The 21,240-nt window shown below is 48.6% G+C and overlaps 1 protein-coding gene across 1 annotated transcript in view; it reads left to right on the top strand.

Moving 5' to 3' along the window:
* ADAMTS17 (ADAM metallopeptidase with thrombospondin type 1 motif 17) overlaps positions 1 to 21,240 on the top strand; it is a 347,079-nt gene that overhangs the window by 52,171 nt on the left and 273,668 nt on the right. Inside the window, exon 4 of the mRNA XM_047086834.1 lies at positions 18,132 to 18,304. Within this exon, the coding sequence (XP_046942790.1) occupies positions 18,132 to 18,304 (173 nt within the window). The remainder of the gene's footprint in view (positions 1 to 18,131; positions 18,305 to 21,240) is intronic.

A 21,240-nucleotide genomic window follows, 5' to 3' on the forward strand; every position in this document is an offset into this window, starting at 1 on the left:
TGGATTTTTTTTTCTCTCTTTTTCTCAGCTTCCTCTTTTTCCATAACTTTATCTTCTAGTTCACCTATTCTCTCCTCTGCCTCTTCCATCCGAGCTGTGGTGGTTTGCATTTTGTTTTGCATTTCATTTAAAGCGTTTTTCAGCTCCTCGTGACTGTTCTTTAGTCCCTTGATCTCTGTAGCAAGAGATTCTCTGCTGTCCTGTATGCTGTTTTCCAGCCCAGCGATTAATTTTATGACTATTATTCTAAATTCACTTTCTGTTATATTATTTAAATCCTTTTTGATCAGCTCATTAGCTGTTGTTATTTCCTGGAGATTCTTCTGAGGGGAATTCTTCCGCTTGGTCATTTTGGATAGTCCCTGGTGTGGTGAGGGCCTGCAGGGCACTTCCCCTGTGCTGTGGTGTATAACTGGAGTTGGTGGGCGGGGCCGCAGTCCAACCTGATGTCTGCCCCCAGCCCACCGCTGGGGCCACAGTCAGACTGGTGTGTGCCTTCTCTTCCCCTCTCCTAGGGGCGGGATTCACTGTGGGGTGGTGTGGCCCGTCTGGGCTACTTGCACACTGCCAGGCTTGTGATGATGGGGATCTGGCGTATTAGCTGGGGTGGGAAGGCAAGGTGCACGGCGGCAGGGGGGGCAGGCTTAGCTCGCTTCTCCTTAGGTGATCCACTTCAGGAGGGGCCCTGTGGCAGCCGGAGGGAGTCAGATCCGCTGCCGGGGGTTTGGCTCCGCAGAAGCACAGAGTTGGGTGTTTGCGCGGAGCGAGCAATTTCCCTGGCCGGAACCGGTTCCCTTTGGGATTTTGGCTGGGGGATGGGCGGGGGAGATGGCGCTGGCTAGCGCCTTTGTTCCCCGCCAAACTGAGTTCTGTCGTCCGGGGGCTCCGCAGCTCACCCTCCCTTTGTCCTCCGGCCTTCCCGCTTTCCGAGCAGAGCTGTTAACTTATGACCTCCCAGACGCTAAGTCGCGCTTGCTGTCGGAACACAGTCCGTCAGGCCCCTCCGCTTTTGCAAGCCGGACTCGGGGGCTCTGCTTGGCTGGCGAGCCGCCCCTCCGCCCCGGCTCCCTCCCGCCAGTCCGTGGAGCGCGCACCGCCTCGCCGCCCTTCCTACCCTCTTCCGTGGGCCTCTCGTCTGCACTTGGGTCTGGTGACTCCGTTCTGCTAATCCTCTGGCGGTTTTCTGGGTTATTTAGGCAGGTGTAGGTGGAATCTAAGTGATCAGCAGGACGCGCGGTGAGCCCAGCGTCCTCCTACGCCGCCATCTTCCCAGAATCCCTCAAGATGGGTGAATTTTATGGTATGTGGATTATATCTCAACAAAGCTGTTGTGAAAATTAAGAAACAATATAAAATATGAAGTACAATAATAGTTTCATAATAGTCTGTACCTCAAGTTTAAGAAATATTCATAAATCTGAGAAGTAGAAGGAATATGGGAGAAAAAAAGAGAAGCTAAATTCTTTTCTGTACAAAGGGGAAAGCCAAAATTCTATGTTGATATCGATAATGAGAAAGCTGTATAAAGAATGTTTCTCAAGATTATAAAAGATAACTCACTAATAGAATTGCCTCCTCAGTACTAGAGATGAAAACTCTATGAGATACAGTTCACGTAGGAAAACACTGGGAGAAAAGGAGCTAAAAAGAAAACATTACTAATTTTAATAAATATAATGGCATTAAAATCCTCTTTTCAATGACAAAGACTCAGAAATGATACCCAAGAAATTACTTTAAGTGCATGGGTAAAGATTTAAATATCAAACACAATTAAAAGGTGATAACATTGAGAATATATTCACTTGTCATGGTACACATGTGGAAAATTCTTTCATTTGCTCTTTCATTTGCTTATTTTAAAGCTATTTGTAAAAAAAAGTTAGGGAGGGAGCCAAACCAGAAAAGACTTAAAAACAGAATAAACTGAGGGTTGATGGGGGGGTTGGGGGAAGGGGAAGTGGGTGATGGGCATTGAGGAGGGCACCTGTTGGGATGAGCACTGGGTGTTGTATGGAAACCAATTTGACAATAAATTTCATATATAAGAAAAAGCTATTTGTTGAACAGCTACTACATGCTAAGCTCTAGGTATCCATGATGACTAAACTGACCTAGGTGCTGTTCTCATTGAGCTTCCTTTCCAGGGGAAGAGACTAATACTATACGTAGAACAATTAAATGATTACCGGCTTTGAGAAGTGGTCCCAGGAAAAAGGAGAATGTGCTATGTGACTTAGATGAAGGAAGCCAAGGAAAGTTTTCTTTGAGGAAGTGGCGTTCGAGTTGTAAGTACCGGTTAGTCATGTGACTGTTGGTTAGCCGGAGTTATGACTTGTTCACAGGCCAGGATGTGGGAAAGAGATGAGGTGCTTGAAGTCATGAAGGCAATAATGCGGGGGCCTCCTTGGATTTTAGAGGAAGCCACAGGACAACAGAGGGAGGCTGTTGTAGTGAATTTTTGAGTTGGCCTGACAGAGGTTTCCATCGCCTCCATGGCTTCGCTGGTTGGCTCACCCCGGTGGAGCCCAAGGCTGCTTTGCATGTGGACGTCCAAGAAATGGTTGAGCTGGCCATAAGAGAACAAGTCCCCTCTGGGTGACGTGGTAGGGGCATTGGAAGGGTGGGAGCAGGAGTCCAACTAGTAAGAGTCACCCTGGTGCCAGGAGAACTGCGCCCATGTTCGGGTTTGCCCTGGAGCATCCCGGGCATTTGGAAAGGAGGCTCTTTACTTGGGAAACAAGCGTAGTCTGGTGACTGGTTCTGGGCCAGAAGAGGAGCACTTGGACTTGTTTTCCCACCTGTACATCAGGTATTTTGAGCTCTTTTTCCATGTGTTAGGGGACATCTGGAGCTTCTGTGAAACCCAAGAGGCCTTTAGAGGAGTGAATGCTGTCTCACTGCAGACTGCTCTGGAAATATGTGGGAATTTAATACATTTGGAAGAACCTCTGACACCTAAGAGCTCTACAAAGGCCAAGGAGATTGTTTTTTTTTCTGTCTAAGGCTCTAAAAAAGAGGGCAAAAGGATCCTTTGATCCTTTGTTCATCATTCATTCACTTCATTCTCTCATTCACGTATATATTCCAGAACGGCGACTGAAGCCTGACGGTGTATCAGGTGCCCTCTTCAGGGTGGAGATACAGAAATAAAAGGGGCAGTGTCCACCCTCAGAGCCCTGAAGCTTGGGGGAGATGTCCTACCTACCATGCTAGGGTGTGCTGAGTGCCACAGGGGTGTCGGGGGGAGGGGTAGAAGAGCCTTTTGCTTTATTTTAGTTTTAAATTTGAGTTCCTAATCCATAGTGTGGCCTGCGCTTCTTGCAGAGGTGGAGGAATTTCTGAGCGATCTAAAGTTTCTTGTGTTTCCTTGTCAAAGATGAAAGACCATCTGTCTAAAGGAACAATGCCCAGGATTCCGACGGGGGAGTCCAGGTGCAGAAGACAAGTGATTTCTTTTCAGGCTTTTGTTTGCCCTGTCTTGCTCTGGTTGAAACATGAGCATGTTCATGAATTTCTTCCCCCAAGCTGTGCGTTTGGGGAATGTTCTTCTTCTTCATCATCTTTTTTTTTTTTTTTTCTTTTCTATCACTTTAGAAGATAAAACTGTCAAATGCCAGTAGGCTTGTGTATACACTTTCAGCAAGACTTAAAGCACGTGAGCATTCCGAGAACTTGTCATTGTTTGTTTCAGATTTGCCAAATGAATCTCCATGGACCCCCCGCAAGGATTGTCCTTGCTAGGAATTGCAACACTGTCCTGACCATACGGTTATACACGCACCAACTCCTGCAAAGGTGACCTTCCCAGTCCACACTTCTTAAGGCGGGAAAGACAATGAATATCTGTTACGGGCTGAATTCTCTCCCTGCCATGCATGTGGTGAAGTCCTCATCTCCGGTACCTCAGAATAGGACTGTATTTGGAAGGAGGGTCTTTAAAGAAATGATTAAGTTATAATGAGGTCATTAGTGTGTGTCCTAATCCAGTATGACTGGTGTCCTTATAACAAGAGGACATTTGGGGTGCCTGGGTGGCTCAGTCAGTTAAGTGTCTGACTTCGCTCAGGTCTTGATCTCATGGTTCGCAGGTTTGAGTCCCATGTTGGGCTCTGTGCTGACAGCTCAGAGCCTGGAGCCTGCTTTGGATTCTTTGTCCCCCTCTCTCTGCCCCTCCTCCACTTATGTTCTCTTTCTCTCTCTCTCTCTTTCTCAAAAAATGAATAAACATTAAAACAAAAACAAAAACAAAAAAACCCCAACAGGACGTTGGCCATAGATGCTTACAGGGGAAAGACCTGTGAAATGACAGGGACAGGATGGCCATCTGCAAGCTAAGGAGGGAGATGTCAAGAGAAACCCACCCTGTCAACACCTCTGTCTTAAACCCCCAGCCTCTAGAACTGTGAAGAAATATGTCTGTTGTTTGAGCCACCCAAGTGTGTGTCACTCTGTAATGACAACCCTGGGCCAGCTACAGATCTGGGGCTTGGCTAATGCCTGTTGAATGGGAGGTCGTGTTTTCTCAGTTGGTGTAAGGTGGGCATATTAGAAGCCTTATTCTTCCTGGTTGGGAGTCTGTGGATTTCCATTTGTGAACATGATGAGAGGGAAAGACTGGTAGAAATTGAGTGAAGATGGCAGCCCTCCATTGGCCTGGGTTTCCCCATTGGATGTGCAAGTTCTTGCCATCTCAGGGAAATGGCCCCTCTATTCTAGTATATTTCAAGTGCATCCCTGTTTCTCTGCTCCCCGACCTCACCAAAGTCTGCACCATTTCCTCACCTTGCCTTCATCCCTCCCTGGTCTGGTTTCAGGGTATCTTAACTCTTCTCCTATCTTCCTCTGGTAGGTAGATTGCTCACTGAGACCTTCATGAGCCCCTCTTTTGTTCCATCCAATCTCTCTTGACCTGGCTGTGTCCTGTGTTGAGGATGCTGAGCAACCCTCCCTCCTGAGACTTTATTTTCTTGGCTCCTATGACTCCATGCTCTGTACCCCTTGCACCTCATGTGTTCCCCCCACCCCAGCCTTTGCCCCCTGCGTGTTGGTTCAAGCTCTTCCATCCAGCCATGTAGTTTTGAAGTCCCTAAGAGATTGGTCTAGGACCACTGGTTCCTAAGTGCCAGTTGGTCTCTGATCTCACCTTGCTGTTAAGCTCCAAGTCTGCACATCCAACAGCCTCTCCACTTGGGTACTTCAAGAACATCTGAAATGTATCTAGCCTAAAACCACACTGTCTTTGTTTTTGTTTTTGATTTTTAACCACCTGACCCTGAACCAGTGGTTTCTGATTCTGTGATTAACACAACATTCAAAGTGGGAATCATCCTTGGTTGGGAATCATCCTTGCTGATTGGGAATCTACTGTGTGCCAGGCACTGCCACCATGTAGGTGACCATCTAGAAGGAACAGATGTTAACCAAACGCACAAATGGTGCATTCTCCTTCCTTCCTTACTGGCCCTCCTTCCTTACTCATGCAAATATCCCCAGTACTGTTGGGGTCACCTTCTAAGTTTTCACCTTCAGTTGCCCCCCTTGTCTAAGTGTGGGGCCCATCTCCCTGAGCTCCTGAAGTAATTCAGCCAGTGTCCCTGCTTTCCATGGTGGCCCCTAGAATCTGTTCTACCCACAGCAGCCAGGATAACACATTCAAGGGCTTCCCGCTGCTCCTGGGGTGAAGAAAACCCTGAACACATGCCACACTTGCCCCTGCCTGTGGCTCAAGCCTCTTTGCCAGCCACACTTTCTCTTTCACTTGGCCCTCTGCAGGTTCTAGAACATGCCATGTTCTGACCTGAGGGCCTATGCACATGCTGTGCCCACTGCCAGGACTGCTCCCAACTCCTCTCTCTCCACCCCCATGTTAACTCTGGCCCTTCTGATCTTGGCCCATGTGGCACTTCCCCATGGAGGCGAGGCTAAATTGGAACACCCTCCTTTATATTCTCTCATGGCGTTATCTATTCTTTCTTGCAAGCATGTGTTGCATTTATAAACTTTCATACATTTGTACATTTGGTTAACATCTGTTCCTTCTGGATGGTCACCTACATGGTGGCAGTACCTGGCACACAGTCGATTCCCAATCAACACTTATTGGCTGAATACCTTTCAACCTCACCCGTAGGCAGTGGTGTTTGGCAACTTGGTATAGGACTCTGACCATGGGTCAAAGGTCCAGTTGGGGCCAACACACATTTCTTGCCCTTGGCCCTCCTGTGTCTCAGGGCACAAGTATAGCTTATACTTCCTGAGTAATGTAGGGACTGATTTTGGATTCCAAGATTGATCAGTTCTTCATTTGAGATCTTTGACACACACACACACACACACACACACACACACACACAAACACAACTCTTATTTTCCACCTTTCTTTGTAAGGAATTTACGTGAAAAAAAAGCCTTTTATGAAAATGACTTGGCCTTGGGGTAAGTTATTTAAAGAATTCATACTTGGAGAGAAAAAGTTTTTTTTTTTTTTTTCCCTATTTGAAAAAAAAGAGCAAGAGAGAGAAGGTCATTATTTTTCAAGGATGTTGGATTTCTGCAGCTGCCGAAAAGTTCACCTGGCTGGGAGCTCTTCTGCACACGTGGAACCATCGTTTCCAGTTGGAAAAGATGGCTTTTCTACAAACAGACCCTTTGCTTTGCTTGAAAAAAAAAAAAAAGTGATGGGAACCTGTTGATTTTATTGCAGAGCACAGTGTGTGTAAGTCTGTGTGTGCAGACTTCTGAAGCTACGCCTTAAAACCCACTGCTGGCTCACTGGTTGTTCATATTTCCTCCTCCATTGCTTTCCCCCACATTGACTCTGAGTCTGTGCGGCACCGTCCCCAGGTCCTTGGTTGTGACAGTGACAGGTTGACAAATCTGTGCCATGCATCCATGTTTGTATTCCCTTCCTGGAGCCCCCTAGTGATTGGTTTTTATGAAATGGTGACTCAGAATGTAGGGTAGCATTCCTGTTCATGGCAGTGTTCTATGGTGTGGAAGTACACATCCAATCCCCTCATACTCCAATGGTGAAAAAATGAATCCTTAGTTCCAAAACGGGGAAGTGCGAATGAAATCTACTAGGTAGTTTAAGGACTGACCCTCTCATTGTAGGCTCTATGCATTTGTGTCTAGTCAAGAAAATGGAGACAATGCTAGGTGTTCCTAACTAGAGGGATTTCACATGGAATTGGTTATAGCCGTGCCCAAGTCGGAATGAGCAGAAGGGGGAGCTGGGGTACCCAGGAAACAGCTGTTGCCCGAGGGCTGGGGTAAGAAAAGGAAGAGGTGCCTTTCTAGGACCAAAGACCTTGGGGTAAGTGTCTGAAGGGGTATCAGACCACCAAGGGGTGTAGCCAAGCTGGTGTCACTACGGAAGTACCTCTGAGGGGGTAGGGGAGCTGGGCTAGGAGTGTCCCAGGAGCTGGAGGCTGGATCCATATGGTCCAGTAGTACTGCTTGAACAGTGCCACCCTGAGCTGAGAACACAAGGAGCCTCTTCTCTCCGTCTGGTCCCCCTCTGGTCTCCCTCTAGTGCCCCCTGTTGGTGAGCTGAACAGAAAGTCAACTGGCAAAGGGGTCTGGAAAATGTAGTTTGCAGGCTTTCAGCCCCAGAGCACAGTGCAGAAGGGGAGCTGAGAGACAAAAGGCAAATTACGCATGCATGGAAAACAGAGACCTTTCTATTAAGTGGCACCTTTGAGGGCATCAGGGTCAGGTCCAGGTGAATATCTGGAGCTCTCAATTCCCAACCTGAGGGTGTTTTCTTTTCTTTTCTTTCCTTTTTTTAAATATAATTTATTGTCAGGTTAGCTAACATACAGTGTATACAGTGTGCTCTTGGTTTTGGGGGTAGATTCCCATGATTCATTGCTTACATACAACACCCAGTGCTCATCCTAACAAACGCCCGTCACCCATTTTCCCCTCTCCCCTGTCTGCCCCCCATCAACACTCAGTTTGTTCTCTGTATTTAAGAGTCTCTTATGGTTTGCCTCCCTCTCTGTTTGAAACTCTTTTTTCATTACACCTCATGGTTGCTCATTTTTGGAAAATGGGGCTATTGGATATACAGTTGAAACAACACATCTTACTGTTTCTCGTGCTGTAGCAGTGGTGGAATTGGTGAGGGTCGGTGTGCAGAAAGCCCGCTCACGGCAGCACTAGGTGTCTCCTCGCAAGGAGACGGATTTGTACTGTTTTCCAAGCTCTAATGAAAAGCATTTGGTTTTCATTCTTCTATCCAATGTGAAATGTTATGAATGTTTCATGGTTTAAGTAGACAACTTCACGTAGAGTCATGTTTTATGTTCTATCACGTTTGGGATGATTAAAATATTCCCCCCTCTGGAATGTTGGAAGGTTACATTGGGATGTTGAGCAGGAGTTACAGGCCACTCCCTCACTCTTCTTGAAGCTGTTGTTTCTGGATTATTTTAATTTATTGTTGCATGGTTGAGGATAGCCTTGAAGAAATTTGTTCATGCCCCCTGCACCCAGGAAGAAATATCAAAGGCAACAAGCTGATTGATGAGTGTCTAGACTAGAGGTGCTGGTAGATGGAGAATATGAGCAGCTAGACCCCATAGAGCACATATGAGCATCCAAGTTTCCTGTTTGTTTCCAGGATCAGGCAAAGCTTAGAAATCAGCGTTTAGACCCTAATATGCGGTTAACTACCACAATAATAGTAATGCAATGCTAAAGACAGAAATAAGACTAGCGGCATGACTTGGATGTGGTATTCTATATCTGATCCCATGTTGGAGGCTGAGCACACATCTCTTAGTTACTACCCGCATCCACCCTAAGAGAGAGGAGTAATTATCACCTTGGTTTATTGATGAGGGAACTTGCCCATGGTCACCCTGCAAGTCCATGGGCAGATTCCAACCAGCTCTATCAGATGTCAGAGCTGTGGGCCTCTCAGGACCAGGTTGGCCACCTCCTTCTTAGGTGGAGGAAGCCACTTTTGAGAATATAATTCCGGAACATTTATGTTAAGTTCCCTAAAAATTAATCTTGATATTAATTAGGAAGTTCAAAGAGTTTAACGAAATTCATTCAGCTAAGTATAATTCTGGAATTCCTACTGTGCACCAGACAGTGCCACGTAGGCACTGTGGCGGGTCCAGAGGGTGACGCTTGGGCTCGTGAATTCACAGTCGCAGTAGGCAAGCATCCCCAGTAGGCAAGCATCGACCCTTGAGATTGGCTGACCGGATCTCCCACCAGCAACAGGCCACAGCAGGGTGGGGTGCTCTCAGGCACTCTTCGTGGACCCCAGAGCCTCACTCTCCTGCTTGATCTGGTCTGGGAGGCTCTGTTATTCCCACAGTTAGGTGTGTGCTATAGATTTGAATGAGCTTTTGACGTGGCAGTCCAGAAAATAAAAAATTAAAAACAACCTGTTCACATGTCCTGCATGGTAGCCCAGGCAGCCTACACGGGGGGGAGCCACACACCCTTGGTGCCTTGGATGGGTTGCCAGGGAGACCTCTCTTGGGGCTTGTGCCATCAGGCGAATGAGTGGGTCTTACCTGCCAAACAGCACCTCTCTTATTCCAGAAGCTACTGTCACCATCTTTGACCTCACACATCCTTTCTAACCCAGGCCACTTGCTGTCCTCCTTTTCTGATTCTGCCCCACTCTTGCCCTCCCCATGTTATGCTGGCTCCCCGGCCCTCCTTGGACAGAAAGACCATCTAAGGCTGCTGCCTTGGGACACAGGGTAGGATTTTTCTGGAATTCTTTTTGATGCGTGTTTAATTTTAGGCTCTTTGGTGTTGCAGAAGGTTCCTAGCCAATAGAAGTGAACAGAATTCATGATCACATTTGCCATAAGACATTACTGAAAACACTGCCTTGTGGGGTGCCTGGGTGACTCAGTCGGTTCAGCGTCTGACTTCGACTCAGGTCATGGGCTCTGTGCTGACAGCTCAGAGCCTGGAGCCTGCTTTAGATTCTGTGTCTCCCTCTCTCTCTGCCCCACCCCTGCTTGGGCTCTTTCTGTCAAAAATGAATGTTAAAAAACAACAACAACAACACTGCCTTGTACATCACCAAGAGGACCCCATGTGAAGTCTTATTGGTATCTTTATCTTTATTTTAGAGGTTGGTGTTAGGTCAATACTGCTTTTCCCTGAGGAATGGTATTTTTCCACCTGTCAGAGGAGAGCGAGAAAACTCACAAGCACGCATGTTTACCTTTACAAAAAAAAAAAAAGTTTTCCCTCATTTCAGAACACTCAGAACCAAATTCTGAGGTAGAATGGACGGGCTGGACCATTGACCCTGGAATCCCCATGAAGTGGGTTCAAGGCCCAGAGCTAGGTATTTAACAAACGTCTTTGTGCCTGGGCTTGTTCGTCTGTGACTCTGGCTGCGAGGAGAGGAAACCAGCAGTGTGGGTAGCAGTGCCTGGTGCTCTGTGTGCCTTGGGCTAACATCCCACAGTGATGGTTTTTTTGTTTTGCTTTGTTTTGTTTTTTTGGTAGTTTAGAGCAAGTTTGCAGGAGGGCAGAGAGAGAGAGAGAGAAAGAGAGAGAATCCCAAGCAGGCTCCGTGCTGTCAGCTCAGAGCCTGATGTGGGGCTCGAACTCACAAACTGAGATTGTGACCTGAGCCAAAACCAGGAGTTGGCCGCTCAACCCACTGAGCCACCCAGGCGCCCCCACCCCCACCTCCGCCACAGTGATTTTTATCACCAGAGCTGCCATAGTGACCTTGTTAGCATATTTGGATTTTTTTTTTTTTGGTTATTAATGTCTCTAATTTAATTTCAATCTATTTTGGGGGTACATCACCTTAAATCTTTTATGCTCAGCGGTAAATCGTGAGGGCGCGTAGAGTCTCTCTCGCTCTCTGTCCTCATTTCCCCCACACGGTGTTCCATCAGCCAGAGCTGGATCCTATTTCAGTGGAAGTTGAGGGAGTGGCCGTTTTTATAAATTCCACCCTTGGCCTATTTTTCATGCCACTCAGAGGGAGGAAACTCACCTGTCAGCCCTCAAAGACTGTGCAAGGGTGTGTTTTGCACCGAACTGGGATATCCAGGTCTGTCACTGTCCCGCTCCAGGGGATGTCACCTCATGGGGTGCTGGCTCCGCCAGAAGACCCCAAATGCCGCTTGCAGTGGACGCACCATCCCACCGTCCCACACATATCAGTTCCTCATGGGGAGTGATAGCCTGGCTCCTGGAGGCTGTGGTCGGGACCTTAGCTGCAGGCTAGGGGAGCACACGGAGACCCAACACAGAGACTGTGTTCCTTACGTGCTGGCGAGGCAGGTGTGATCTTATCTGTCCCCAGTGCTCACACTTGGCTGGTGCATTTCCTCCAGAAAACCTTCAGATGGAATAATTGCTCTCTAGGAGCGATTCTCTGAAGGGTGCCCTCGGATAGCCTAGGGCTGTTTGTTCGCATAGGAACCAGGTGTGAAAACAAGAAGGTTCTCACCAAAGTGATTCCCTGGGGGGAACCTTATCTTAAAAATCAAAATCCTTACACCCAAATTGTGGCTTGGGAGGACTGTCTTACTGTCTCAGAAGGTTTCTCTGTGGACAGTTGTGTTCCTGTGATGGTGAGCCCCGGCCTGCCCCCTCCTCCTCCTCCTAACTGCAGCATGGACTGTGTGCTCCCTCTGTTGAACTTCCCGTGGCTCCCTCATTTCCTCCTCACCAGCTTTGAGAGGAAGACTCAGGTGACCCGCCTGGGGGGATACCCTAGCTGCAGCCTCCGCAGGCTCCTCTGTCTCCTTGAACAACAGCAGTCAAGCTAAGCTTTACTGAGCACTTACTATGAGCCAGGTACTCTGCTACGGGCTTACATCTGGCATCTCCTTTCAGCCCCACAGCAGCCCCTTGGGGAAGGAGCTATGATTCTCCCTGCTTCATTGATGAGTCATCGGAGACTAAAAGAGGGTGAGAGATTTATCCTAGGTCAGACAAAACAATCGGGGAGCCAGGATTGGAATTCATGTGTTTTGTCTTTAAAACCACATCTTTAACCACAAGGCAACTGCCCACTGCCACCGTCAACATGCGCCTCATCATAATACAGGTGCCATTTATTGAGGACTCGTAACATTCCAGGGAATGTAGTAAGTGTTTGATACACATTTCACTTAATCACTGCACACCGGGGCTGTGGGTGTGGTTATTCTGATTGGAAAGATGGTCACATCAGGCTTGGAGAGAGTCTGCAACTTGCCCAGCATCCCACCCACTGGCTCCTGGTTAAGCTGAGCATGCCCTCTGGTCTGCCCCAGACCACAGTCCTCCTTTGAATTCTTGTCCTCAACTCTGTGGCCCTCAGGGAGCAGACCTCCCTGCCCTCTGTGCTCACTCTGGGCAGTGGGGCCTACACCGCCCCCGTCCTGCCAGTGTGGGTCCCCCTGCCAGCACTGGAAGGGATTCCTTGCCCCAGGGCTTAGAAAGGTCTCAGCGGTTTGGGTGCAAATCACCCATCATCTGCGTCTCAAGATGAGAATGAGGGGTGGGTAGCCTTCCTCTGACCACAGGTAAATACCTTGCAACATGTCACAATGGCACCCAGGGCTTCTGATGGGATTGCCTTTACCCTGTGCTCAAGAGAGCTGGAGAAAACCCGTGGTCAGCGCGGCAAGGTGAATGTCTGGTTCTGGAGTCTTCCGCTGTGCCCGTGTGCCCAGGTGCAGACATTCTTGTATCTGGACATTGAGTGCTATGTGTGGGAAAAGTTGATGTTTCTGGCTTGCATGACAACAAGGTTAAGTCTGAATCTTTCCTGTAACTCTGTAAGCATGTTGGACCAATTCCTAGCACTGACACCAGTCTCGGACTTCTCGGCCTGAAGCGCTGTCTGTCCTTGGTCTCGAAGGACCCAGTGGCCTTGGGCAGCTGCCCCCATTTCCTCTGCCATGTCTGTTTTCTCTCTAACTTGCTTCTCCTGCTGGCACAAGCTGGTTTGCCTCTCCCTTGGCACAAAGGTGACCTGAGGTCTTCCCTGGAAATGAAATTGGTAGAATCACGGAGCAATTCAGGGATGGCTTCTGGCTGTTAAACTCTCACACAGAATATTTTGTGATCCGTGTGTTGTTTTTCCTTGGGAAATACCTAAATACTCTATTTTTAAACTAAAGAAATATTTAATTCATGCGGAGTTTGTTAATTTACAACTGAGATTTTTTTTTAGCTTGCCAAGAGCAAAACTCATAACTAAAATGACAATTTATGTATTTGCTCAACATTTTCAGTAACCCCAAATTCTTATGATAAATAGTGATGGGAATATTCTAAAAGTCCCACGCATAGAATGCCCTTTGTTTTGTCTTTTTCTCTTCCTCCTCTTGTTCTAGAAAAGACTTGGTCTGGGGGTGGGGGTGGTGCCTGGGTGGCTCAGTCGGTTAAGCATCTGACTTCGGCTCATGGTTTGTGGGTTCAAGCCCCACATCCGGACTCTGTGCTGACAGCTCAGAGCCTGGAGCCTCCTTCGGATTCTGTCTCCCTCTCTCTCTGCCCCTCCCCGACTCAGGCTCGCTCTCTCTCTCTCTCTCTCTCTCTCTCTCTCTCAAAAATAAATAAACATTAAAAAAATTAAAACAAAAAAGACTTGGAGTATCTTCCATAAGTACGTAGAATTTTCTTTTTTAATGGATAATTGGGACAAAGGGAAAATAAATGTAAGAAAAATAATATGAAGCCAGAGATTGAAAATCTACCCAGTCAGCACCAGCTCCAGCAGTGTGCTGGCAAACAAGACCACAGGGTGAACTTAGAATGATCGCTGGTATCTGTAGCAGCCCGAGAGGGCCGGGGACCCCACAGGCTGTGGTCTGTCCTCATCAGAGGGGTGTGGGTCATTCCCACAGTGGCTGGAGACGGCGTATTACTGAGCCCAGCATGGAAGGCCCCGCAGATGGCTGCATACCTGCCCAGCTTGAACTTTGACCTCTCCCATGAGATCAGGATCCAGCACCCTTGTTTTTCTGAAATTGGTATTGTTGTTCTTCCTTTTCATGATGCTTACAACTCGTGAATATTGGTGTTGATGAAGCGTGTCTGTTAGGGTATATGTATGCAGTTTGTGGCATTAAAGGTAAAAATGTATTACGGTTCTGTTCTCGCTGTAGGGAAGGAATAACCATCGTGGAGCTACTGGTAGAGTGGCTGACGAGAGGGAGGAGAAGGGAGGAGGCAAGCTTCCGTTCACCCTGCTGTTCCCCTCCGCCACTACCCCCCAGGAAGGACACGGGCATGGAGAGGGAATACAGGTCCTTGGTCTCTTATCTGCAACTCCCAAATCCAGGATTTTCGACACTCATTTTGTGGAAGGCCTGCCCTGCCCTGATAGGAGGCTATGGAGCATCTCTCCTGACCCCCTTTTTCTCGTTTCTCTGCAGAATTAATAGTGCCTTTGATAACCGCTCGCTGCCCTAGACCTCAGGGAAACTATTCAGTATGTGGCACACGCACCACATGGCCTTGCAAAATCTGAAAAATTCTGAATTCCTGCAACCTATCTAGCTGCAGGGGTTTGGATCAAGGCGTCAGGCCTCTGCCCTTGAATGTGGGGACAGGACAGAGCACTGGGGTGTGTCTCTGAGTCCCCAGCCAGCCTGGCATGGTTCTGGCCTGACAGACCAAATTAGCAACGCTTGGTGAGGGGAGTGCAGGCAGCCCGGAGGGATAATTATGCTATAGCTACTGCAGGGCCTGGAACAAGCTAGAGACCATCCAAGGGGAAGGAGCACTATCACTGAAGGCTGCTCAGAGTCGCCGTGCACGCTGTGTATGCAGCATGCAGCAGCAAAGTCAGTTTCATCATGCTCAACACAGAATTCTTTCCCGCTAAGCTTTCTTCGACCCTCCTACTGTTATGTTTTAAGTTCAGATGGCAATGAGGACCATGTTGGCACACATAGGCAGGGCAGCTGGAGAGAGTCAGAGCTGAGGGGGGAAGCTTTGGGTTCTAGGGCCGAATTCACCACTGCCCAGTACTTGGCTTCAGCTTTGTTATGTGGGAAACAGGGATTCTACTCACTCATTCATTCATCCATACATTCATTCATTCATTTACTCACGTGTGCATTCATTCAATGAGTATTTATTTCACACCAAGTCCTATGCCAGGGGCTGGGGGGTGGGGTGGGCAATGAATGGAAGAAATGAGACCATCTTAGTGAAAATCCTTTAACAACCACAGAGCACCTGACCATTGTGTTGTACCTGTTACTTAGTATTCTGGGCATATGCCAACCCCCAGCATCGTGCCCGTTGTGACAGCCTATTTATTAGCTCTCTGTGGCCCATCAGGGAGGGAGGGGCAGGTCTTAGGAGTCCTACTTTGTGCTTGAAAGACTGATGCTCCAGTGCAGCATTTTGATCTGTTGAATGTTTGGGAGCAACCCTGCCGTTCTGGTCTGGGAGTGATGGGCTACTCTTCTTCGAGACTGTTCAGCTCTTACGTGTTTGAGCTCACCATCTTCCAGAGAGATATTGCCAATGTGTCCTCAGGGCCACGCTGAAACTGTAGCTCTTCTCACGTGAGAACCTGAAAATATAGGACACTTTGCAAAGAGAAGTACTGAGCAGCCCACTTAGGGAGGAATCTGCAGGTGAGAACAGGAGTTGGTGACTCCAAGAGGGGAGTTATCAAGAGGGGAGTTAGCACCATGAGACAGAGCACCATGTGGCTCCTGGCCGGTTGCCTGGGAGCACGTGGGTGTGCTCGTGACAACAGAGCTCTTGCTTGGTAGCCCATCACTTCCACGGTGTTGAAATGGGAGCAAGGGGGTTTGTTGCAAATTTCCAAGTTGGACAGATTGGTCTGATCCAGGCCATGAGCACCCAGCAAGCAAGCACCCTGAGCACAGAATTTGGAGATCATGTGTGGTCCGTCTTCCTTGCGTTCAGAGATGATCTGGTTGGTGAAGATAGGTATATGGGTATTGATTTTATAGATATGTGGGTATAGATTTTACAAAGAGATTTTTAACAAGCGGCCTCTTTCATTCTGACTGCATGCAAGGCAGTGCCATCTGGGACCTTGCCTGTTGACTTGAAATGGACTCTTCTTTCCCTCGTTCCACTGCTGAGACCCAGAAGTCTCGATGGAGGTGCGCCTGGCTCTGGGCGAGGAGAGACCCATCCTGTGGGGCCAAGGCATTCATGTTTTTCATCTTGTATTTCTGTGGCTAACTTTGTTCCCCCATGCCTTCTGTATTGTTGAGAGTTTAAAAGTGACCTCTGTATTTTTCTCAAACTCAACCTTGTTATTTTAAATGAATAGAGTAATTCTAGTTTATTATATACATTTGAAAACTACAAATGGAAAAGAAAAACGAAGATCATATGTTCCTTATCATTCATGTTTTAGTTATGTTCTACCCAGGTTGGTTGGTTGTCTATCTGTCCATCTGTTTATCTGTCTATTTTTTATTTTTAAATTTATTTCCTCCTCCTCCTTCACCTGAAGATACTTGTGTGCTGAGTCTTTGCAGAATTGGGACCGAACTGTATATGCAGATTTATTCCTGCTTTTCTCTACATCACTAAATCTCCTTCACAAACATGCCTTTCACAGCTACATATTGTGTTCCCATTGCTGGCTCTCTCTGTGGTTGGATGTTTAGATTGCTTTTCAGTTTTCACGATTATAAATTATATCATACAGAGTATTCTTGTTTGTTCATTATGACCCATATCTCGGGCTATTTCGTAGTGTGCATTTGGGGCCCTGGAATGATCAGGTCACTTTATGAAGCCAGTTTGTGCACGCTGTCTTCTTTTATCCCCAGGAATCCGTGTGTGTGCATTTGGTTTTACTGAAATATAATCTAGTGGTTAATAATGCTATGTAACATATTTGCTGCGAGATCTTGGGCAATTCACTTTGCGTCAGTTACACAGGAATTAGGGAGCCAGCCAGGGTGGTTTTACCATTAGAAATGGATGAGATGGGACTTTGTAATATGTTTTAAGCTTCAGAAAGAGTTGCCAAGGTGTGCGATAGGGGGCTGGGTTTGCTGCACGAAAGTTGTAGCAGGGCTGACTTCTGTATGGTTGAGTGCTAAAAATGGGAATGATAGCTAACACATTTAAGCACTGCCTTTCTGTTTACATTTGGATCCTGAAAGTACACACTATTCATATCACACTTTGGTGTCGGTCAGAGGGGTTTTCACCAACAAAGTCTAGGTTGCCCTCGCATGGCAGCTTGAATGCCTAGACACTGTGATATGGGCTCTAATTAATAACAACACCTGCTTATCAAAGTGAGATCTTACAGGGCATCAGTTTATCTAAAGAGTCAGAAGAGGGGTCGCCTGGGTGGCTCAGTCAGTGAAGCGTCCAACTCTTGATTTCATCTCAGGTCATGATCTCACGGTTCATGAGATCTAGCCCCGTGTCAAGACAGCACAGAGCCTGCTGGGGATTCTCTCTCCCTCTCTCTCTGCCCTCTTCTGTGCACACATAGACACACACACACATTCTCTCTCTGTCTCTCTCTCTCTCTCTCTCAAAAATAAATAATCTAAAAAAAATCCAAGAGTCAACAGAGGATTAATAACCTTTCCCTGTGTTGAGGAAAGGACACACTTACTTGCATTTTGGCCGGGATGTGTGTGGGATGCAATATTTTTTTCTGATTATATTTTGTTTTCCTTTGAAATAATGCTTTGTAATTGCTAATGTTTATGGCTCTTTACTCATGACTCTCAGAACGGCGGCCAGAATGTCACCTCCCTGGGTCCCAGCCGTCAGCAGCGGGTAGAACCCTTTCTATGCCGTTAACCTGAGGTGCTTTCTGATCTCTCCCCACTGGGCCTAGGCTTCCTTTTCCTCCGCCAACTGTGTCCTGCTGTCTACCTTCCTCTGATGGGACAGATTTTCTCTTCCCTGATATTCAGTCCCTTTTGCCTCCTCGGCTGTGATGTGGACAGGTGTGAGCCATCTTCTGCCCATTGGCTCCACCTGTAGCAAGTGAGCTCAGGTCCCCCACCCCCACCCCATGACGGTGGAGGTCCATCTCCTGGCCACTGGAGACTGACCCTTCTCTGTGGGAGGCTCAACAGAAGTCTGGCTTACCTTATGGCTTTGGAAATCAAAGTGTCAAGGACTGCATGAATGTCTCCGTTGTCTTCTAGAAAAGAAGAAGCCAAGGAGGGGCAGGCCGTCCCAGGACTGGCGGGAGCGGAGGAACGCCATCCAGCTCACCAGCGAGCACACGGTGGAGACCCTGGTGGTGGCCGATGCCGACATGGTGCAGTACCACGGGGCAGAGGCCGCCCAGAGGTTCATCCTCACGGTCATGAACATGGTGAGTCTCCAGTCGGTGTTCTGACCCAGGGGGCTCTGTTTCCTCCTGGATGAATGCTCTGTCATTGTCTTTTCCCCAGCTAAGGAAGAAGCTGGGCTGAGGGCTGGAGACACACACCACCCTGTGACCCCTGAGCAGGGAACTGAAGGGCTTCCCAAGGGAGAGGGCCCACCCATCGCCCCTGCCCTCATGCGTTGTTTCGGCGCCTGGATCTGCCCCGTGGTTGTGCCCTGCCTGCCACTCTTATCAGAGGTTTGCCAAAACCTTTGTTGAGTGCTAGACCCCCTGGATTTGAAGTTGAGTGAGTCAGCACCCATTTTAAGGAGTCAGTGGTCTAGTAGAAAGAATCAGGATCAAATTTTAATGTGAATCGGTTCTTGCTGTGTGCCGTGAGGGCTGGGGGAAAGCGCGGGGGGAGGTTATCTGTTTGAGTGTACCAGGGAAGGAGCTCAGAAGCCTGTGTCTACATCTGACTCAACGAATGAGGATAGAGGGAAATCTTCACATGATGGCTGGGCAGGGGAGGGGCTGCACTCCTCACAGTGGAGACACAGAAAGACTTTTGCATGCATCCCAATTCTACCTATCCATCTGCTCTCCTAACAAGCATCTCTGAAGACCACTGGCACTACGTTAGGTGTTGGAGATACAGGTGCACAACAGACCTGGTCCTTCCCTTGGGAGGTGGTGGTATCGGCAGACAGATAAAACACCATCTTACAGTAGATTTATCTGCAAGGGGCCACTGGGGCCCAGGTGGAGGGCTGCTGAGCAATCATCCTGCATGATGGGCACTTTGGGAAAGAGCTGACCTTTGAGCTGAGCGAGAGTAAGGGTTTGCAAGATCAGGGTAGGGGTGACAGGTCTCGCAGCAGGTGCGGCAGGGGCTGCATTTGTGGGCGGGGGGTGGGGGTGGTGTGTGGTATGATGTGGCTGCAACAGGGAATAGGGAAGCCTTAGGGGAACAGTTGGGGAGAGCTGGTAGACATCCTGAGCAGTGGGGCCGCTGAAGGGGGAAGGGAGGAACGGCCACAGCAGCTGTGCCCCGCCTGGGGGAGGGGGGCATTGGAGTTGGAGAACGTGTCGGGGAGAGGGAGCTAGGGGGCAGGAGTGAGGGTGGAGGTGGGGGTCAGGCAGGGAGGAGGGAGGTGCTGGCCTGGGTTTCTGAGAAATATGCCTGAGTTCTTCATTTGCACAAACCCAAGTCCTCCTGGTGGCTGCTTAATGATGGGCTGCTGTGCTTTGTCCTGCCCCGAGGAAACCCGGGAGGATGGCTGGTGGGGCTGGCTCCACACCAGACCCTTTCATCTGTAGTTAATTTCATCTCGTTTATTGTTTTTAATTGTCCAGAGTACGAGTGCCAAGAGTAAACACTCATTATGGCAACTAAAGTAGTAATGAGGCAAAGCTTCTACTTTGATATTTGCTTTCATAATTTTATCGTCAGCACAGCGGCAGCTGTTTTTTTATCAAAGGCAGGGAGGGGGAGGTACGTGGCAGTGTTGCCCCCCACCCCCCTCCCCGCCCCCCAAAGCTGTAAGGCTGAAGGACAGAGACTGAGTGGTCCTCTTGCTTGGCTTTAATTCCACAGCCTTGGCTTCTCTTCCACTGCTTGTACTAAGATGTTGGAGGCTCCAGATCCCATCGCTGAGGGCAAATCTGGGGCCAGCCACATTAAATTGGGATTTAGATGTTTTCTGATGAGGCCTGCCTAATAAGAGCAGTGCCGCTGTGGTGAGAGGCATATGGCATGTGTATGCTAATACTGAGCCCTCCAGTCACCTCCCGTGCGGGCTCTTGGCTGGGGTGGCGAGACCAGAGAGCAAATGAAGACGGAGTCTCCTGACCCAGTCACACAGACTCTCAGCACCGAACACTGGTTTCCGTCGCTCTAGTGGTGGTTAGCTCTTCAGCAAGTTTAACGACGGGTTGCATTCAGACGCTGCCCCTTGTTCGGAACAAGACCCCCCTCCACCACTACCATCCTTCAGTCCCTCAAAACCCTAGTTTTGAAAGAATTCCAAAGAATTCTGTTCTTCCTGTGGCTGTTGTAGCCAAGGGCTTTCTGTTAGGAAGTAAGATGATCTTTAAGCCAGGAGGATGGGAAAGGATTGTGGTCGGGATGAGGAACCCTGTCATTAGCCAAGCCTTCAGGTGCCGTGAGCGGGAAGGTGAGGCCAACCAGCCCATCTCTCTCCCGCCAGAGTGTTTACTGTGGGGCTGCAGGATGGAAATGGCTCTGTGTGCCTAGCTTCCATGGATTTGGGGGAGTCTGCTGGAGTGGCTGCCACCTTCCTTGCAACACGTTTCTCTCCAGGCTGAGGGAAGAGCATCATTGGGTCTCACTTGGGTCTCTGGGTAGAGACCTGCCAGTCCACGCTTGCCACTCTGATCCTTGAGGCTAAATCTAGGCAGGCTTCTGGGCACTTGTGGGGACTTGGTGTATGAAAACACGTTCAAAGCTGGGGGAATTTGGTGTCACGTGTCGACTCCCAGTTTTCATAGCGTCTCATGGTTGTGACGTGTGAATTAGATCGGTGTCCGTCAGTGGCCTGATGGCACGTGTTTGAGAGGAGGGAAAGGAGTGGATGTCCATGATGAGTGGCTGGGTTTTTTCTCCTCATCATCTGACCTGGTGGATTTCATTGTTTGCCCATCTTACAGAGAAGGAAGTGGAGCCTTGCGGGGGGAGTGACACAGTCAGGGTGCATGGCAAGTGAGTGAGTACATAGCGGGGCGAGCACACAACACCAGGGTGGAGGGACCCCTGTCTCATCTGTTCAAGGTGACAAGCATGTCTGGGGCCTGTTGTTTCTCTCCCTCTCCACCCTGGTCTGCCCATCGTTACCTTTAGCCTTGACGACTGCAGGAGCTGCCTTGCTGGGCTCCTCACTTTCATTTTCTTCCCTCTTGAATCCTTGTCCCATGGCCAGCAA

Source organism: Lynx rufus, unplaced genomic scaffold (genome assembly GCF_022079265.1).
Source record: "Lynx rufus isolate CCGP_SWC_20201006 ecotype Redwood Valley unplaced genomic scaffold, mLynRuf1.p SCAF_21, whole genome shotgun sequence".
NCBI classification, from domain to species: Eukaryota; Metazoa; Chordata; class Mammalia; order Carnivora; family Felidae; genus Lynx; species Lynx rufus.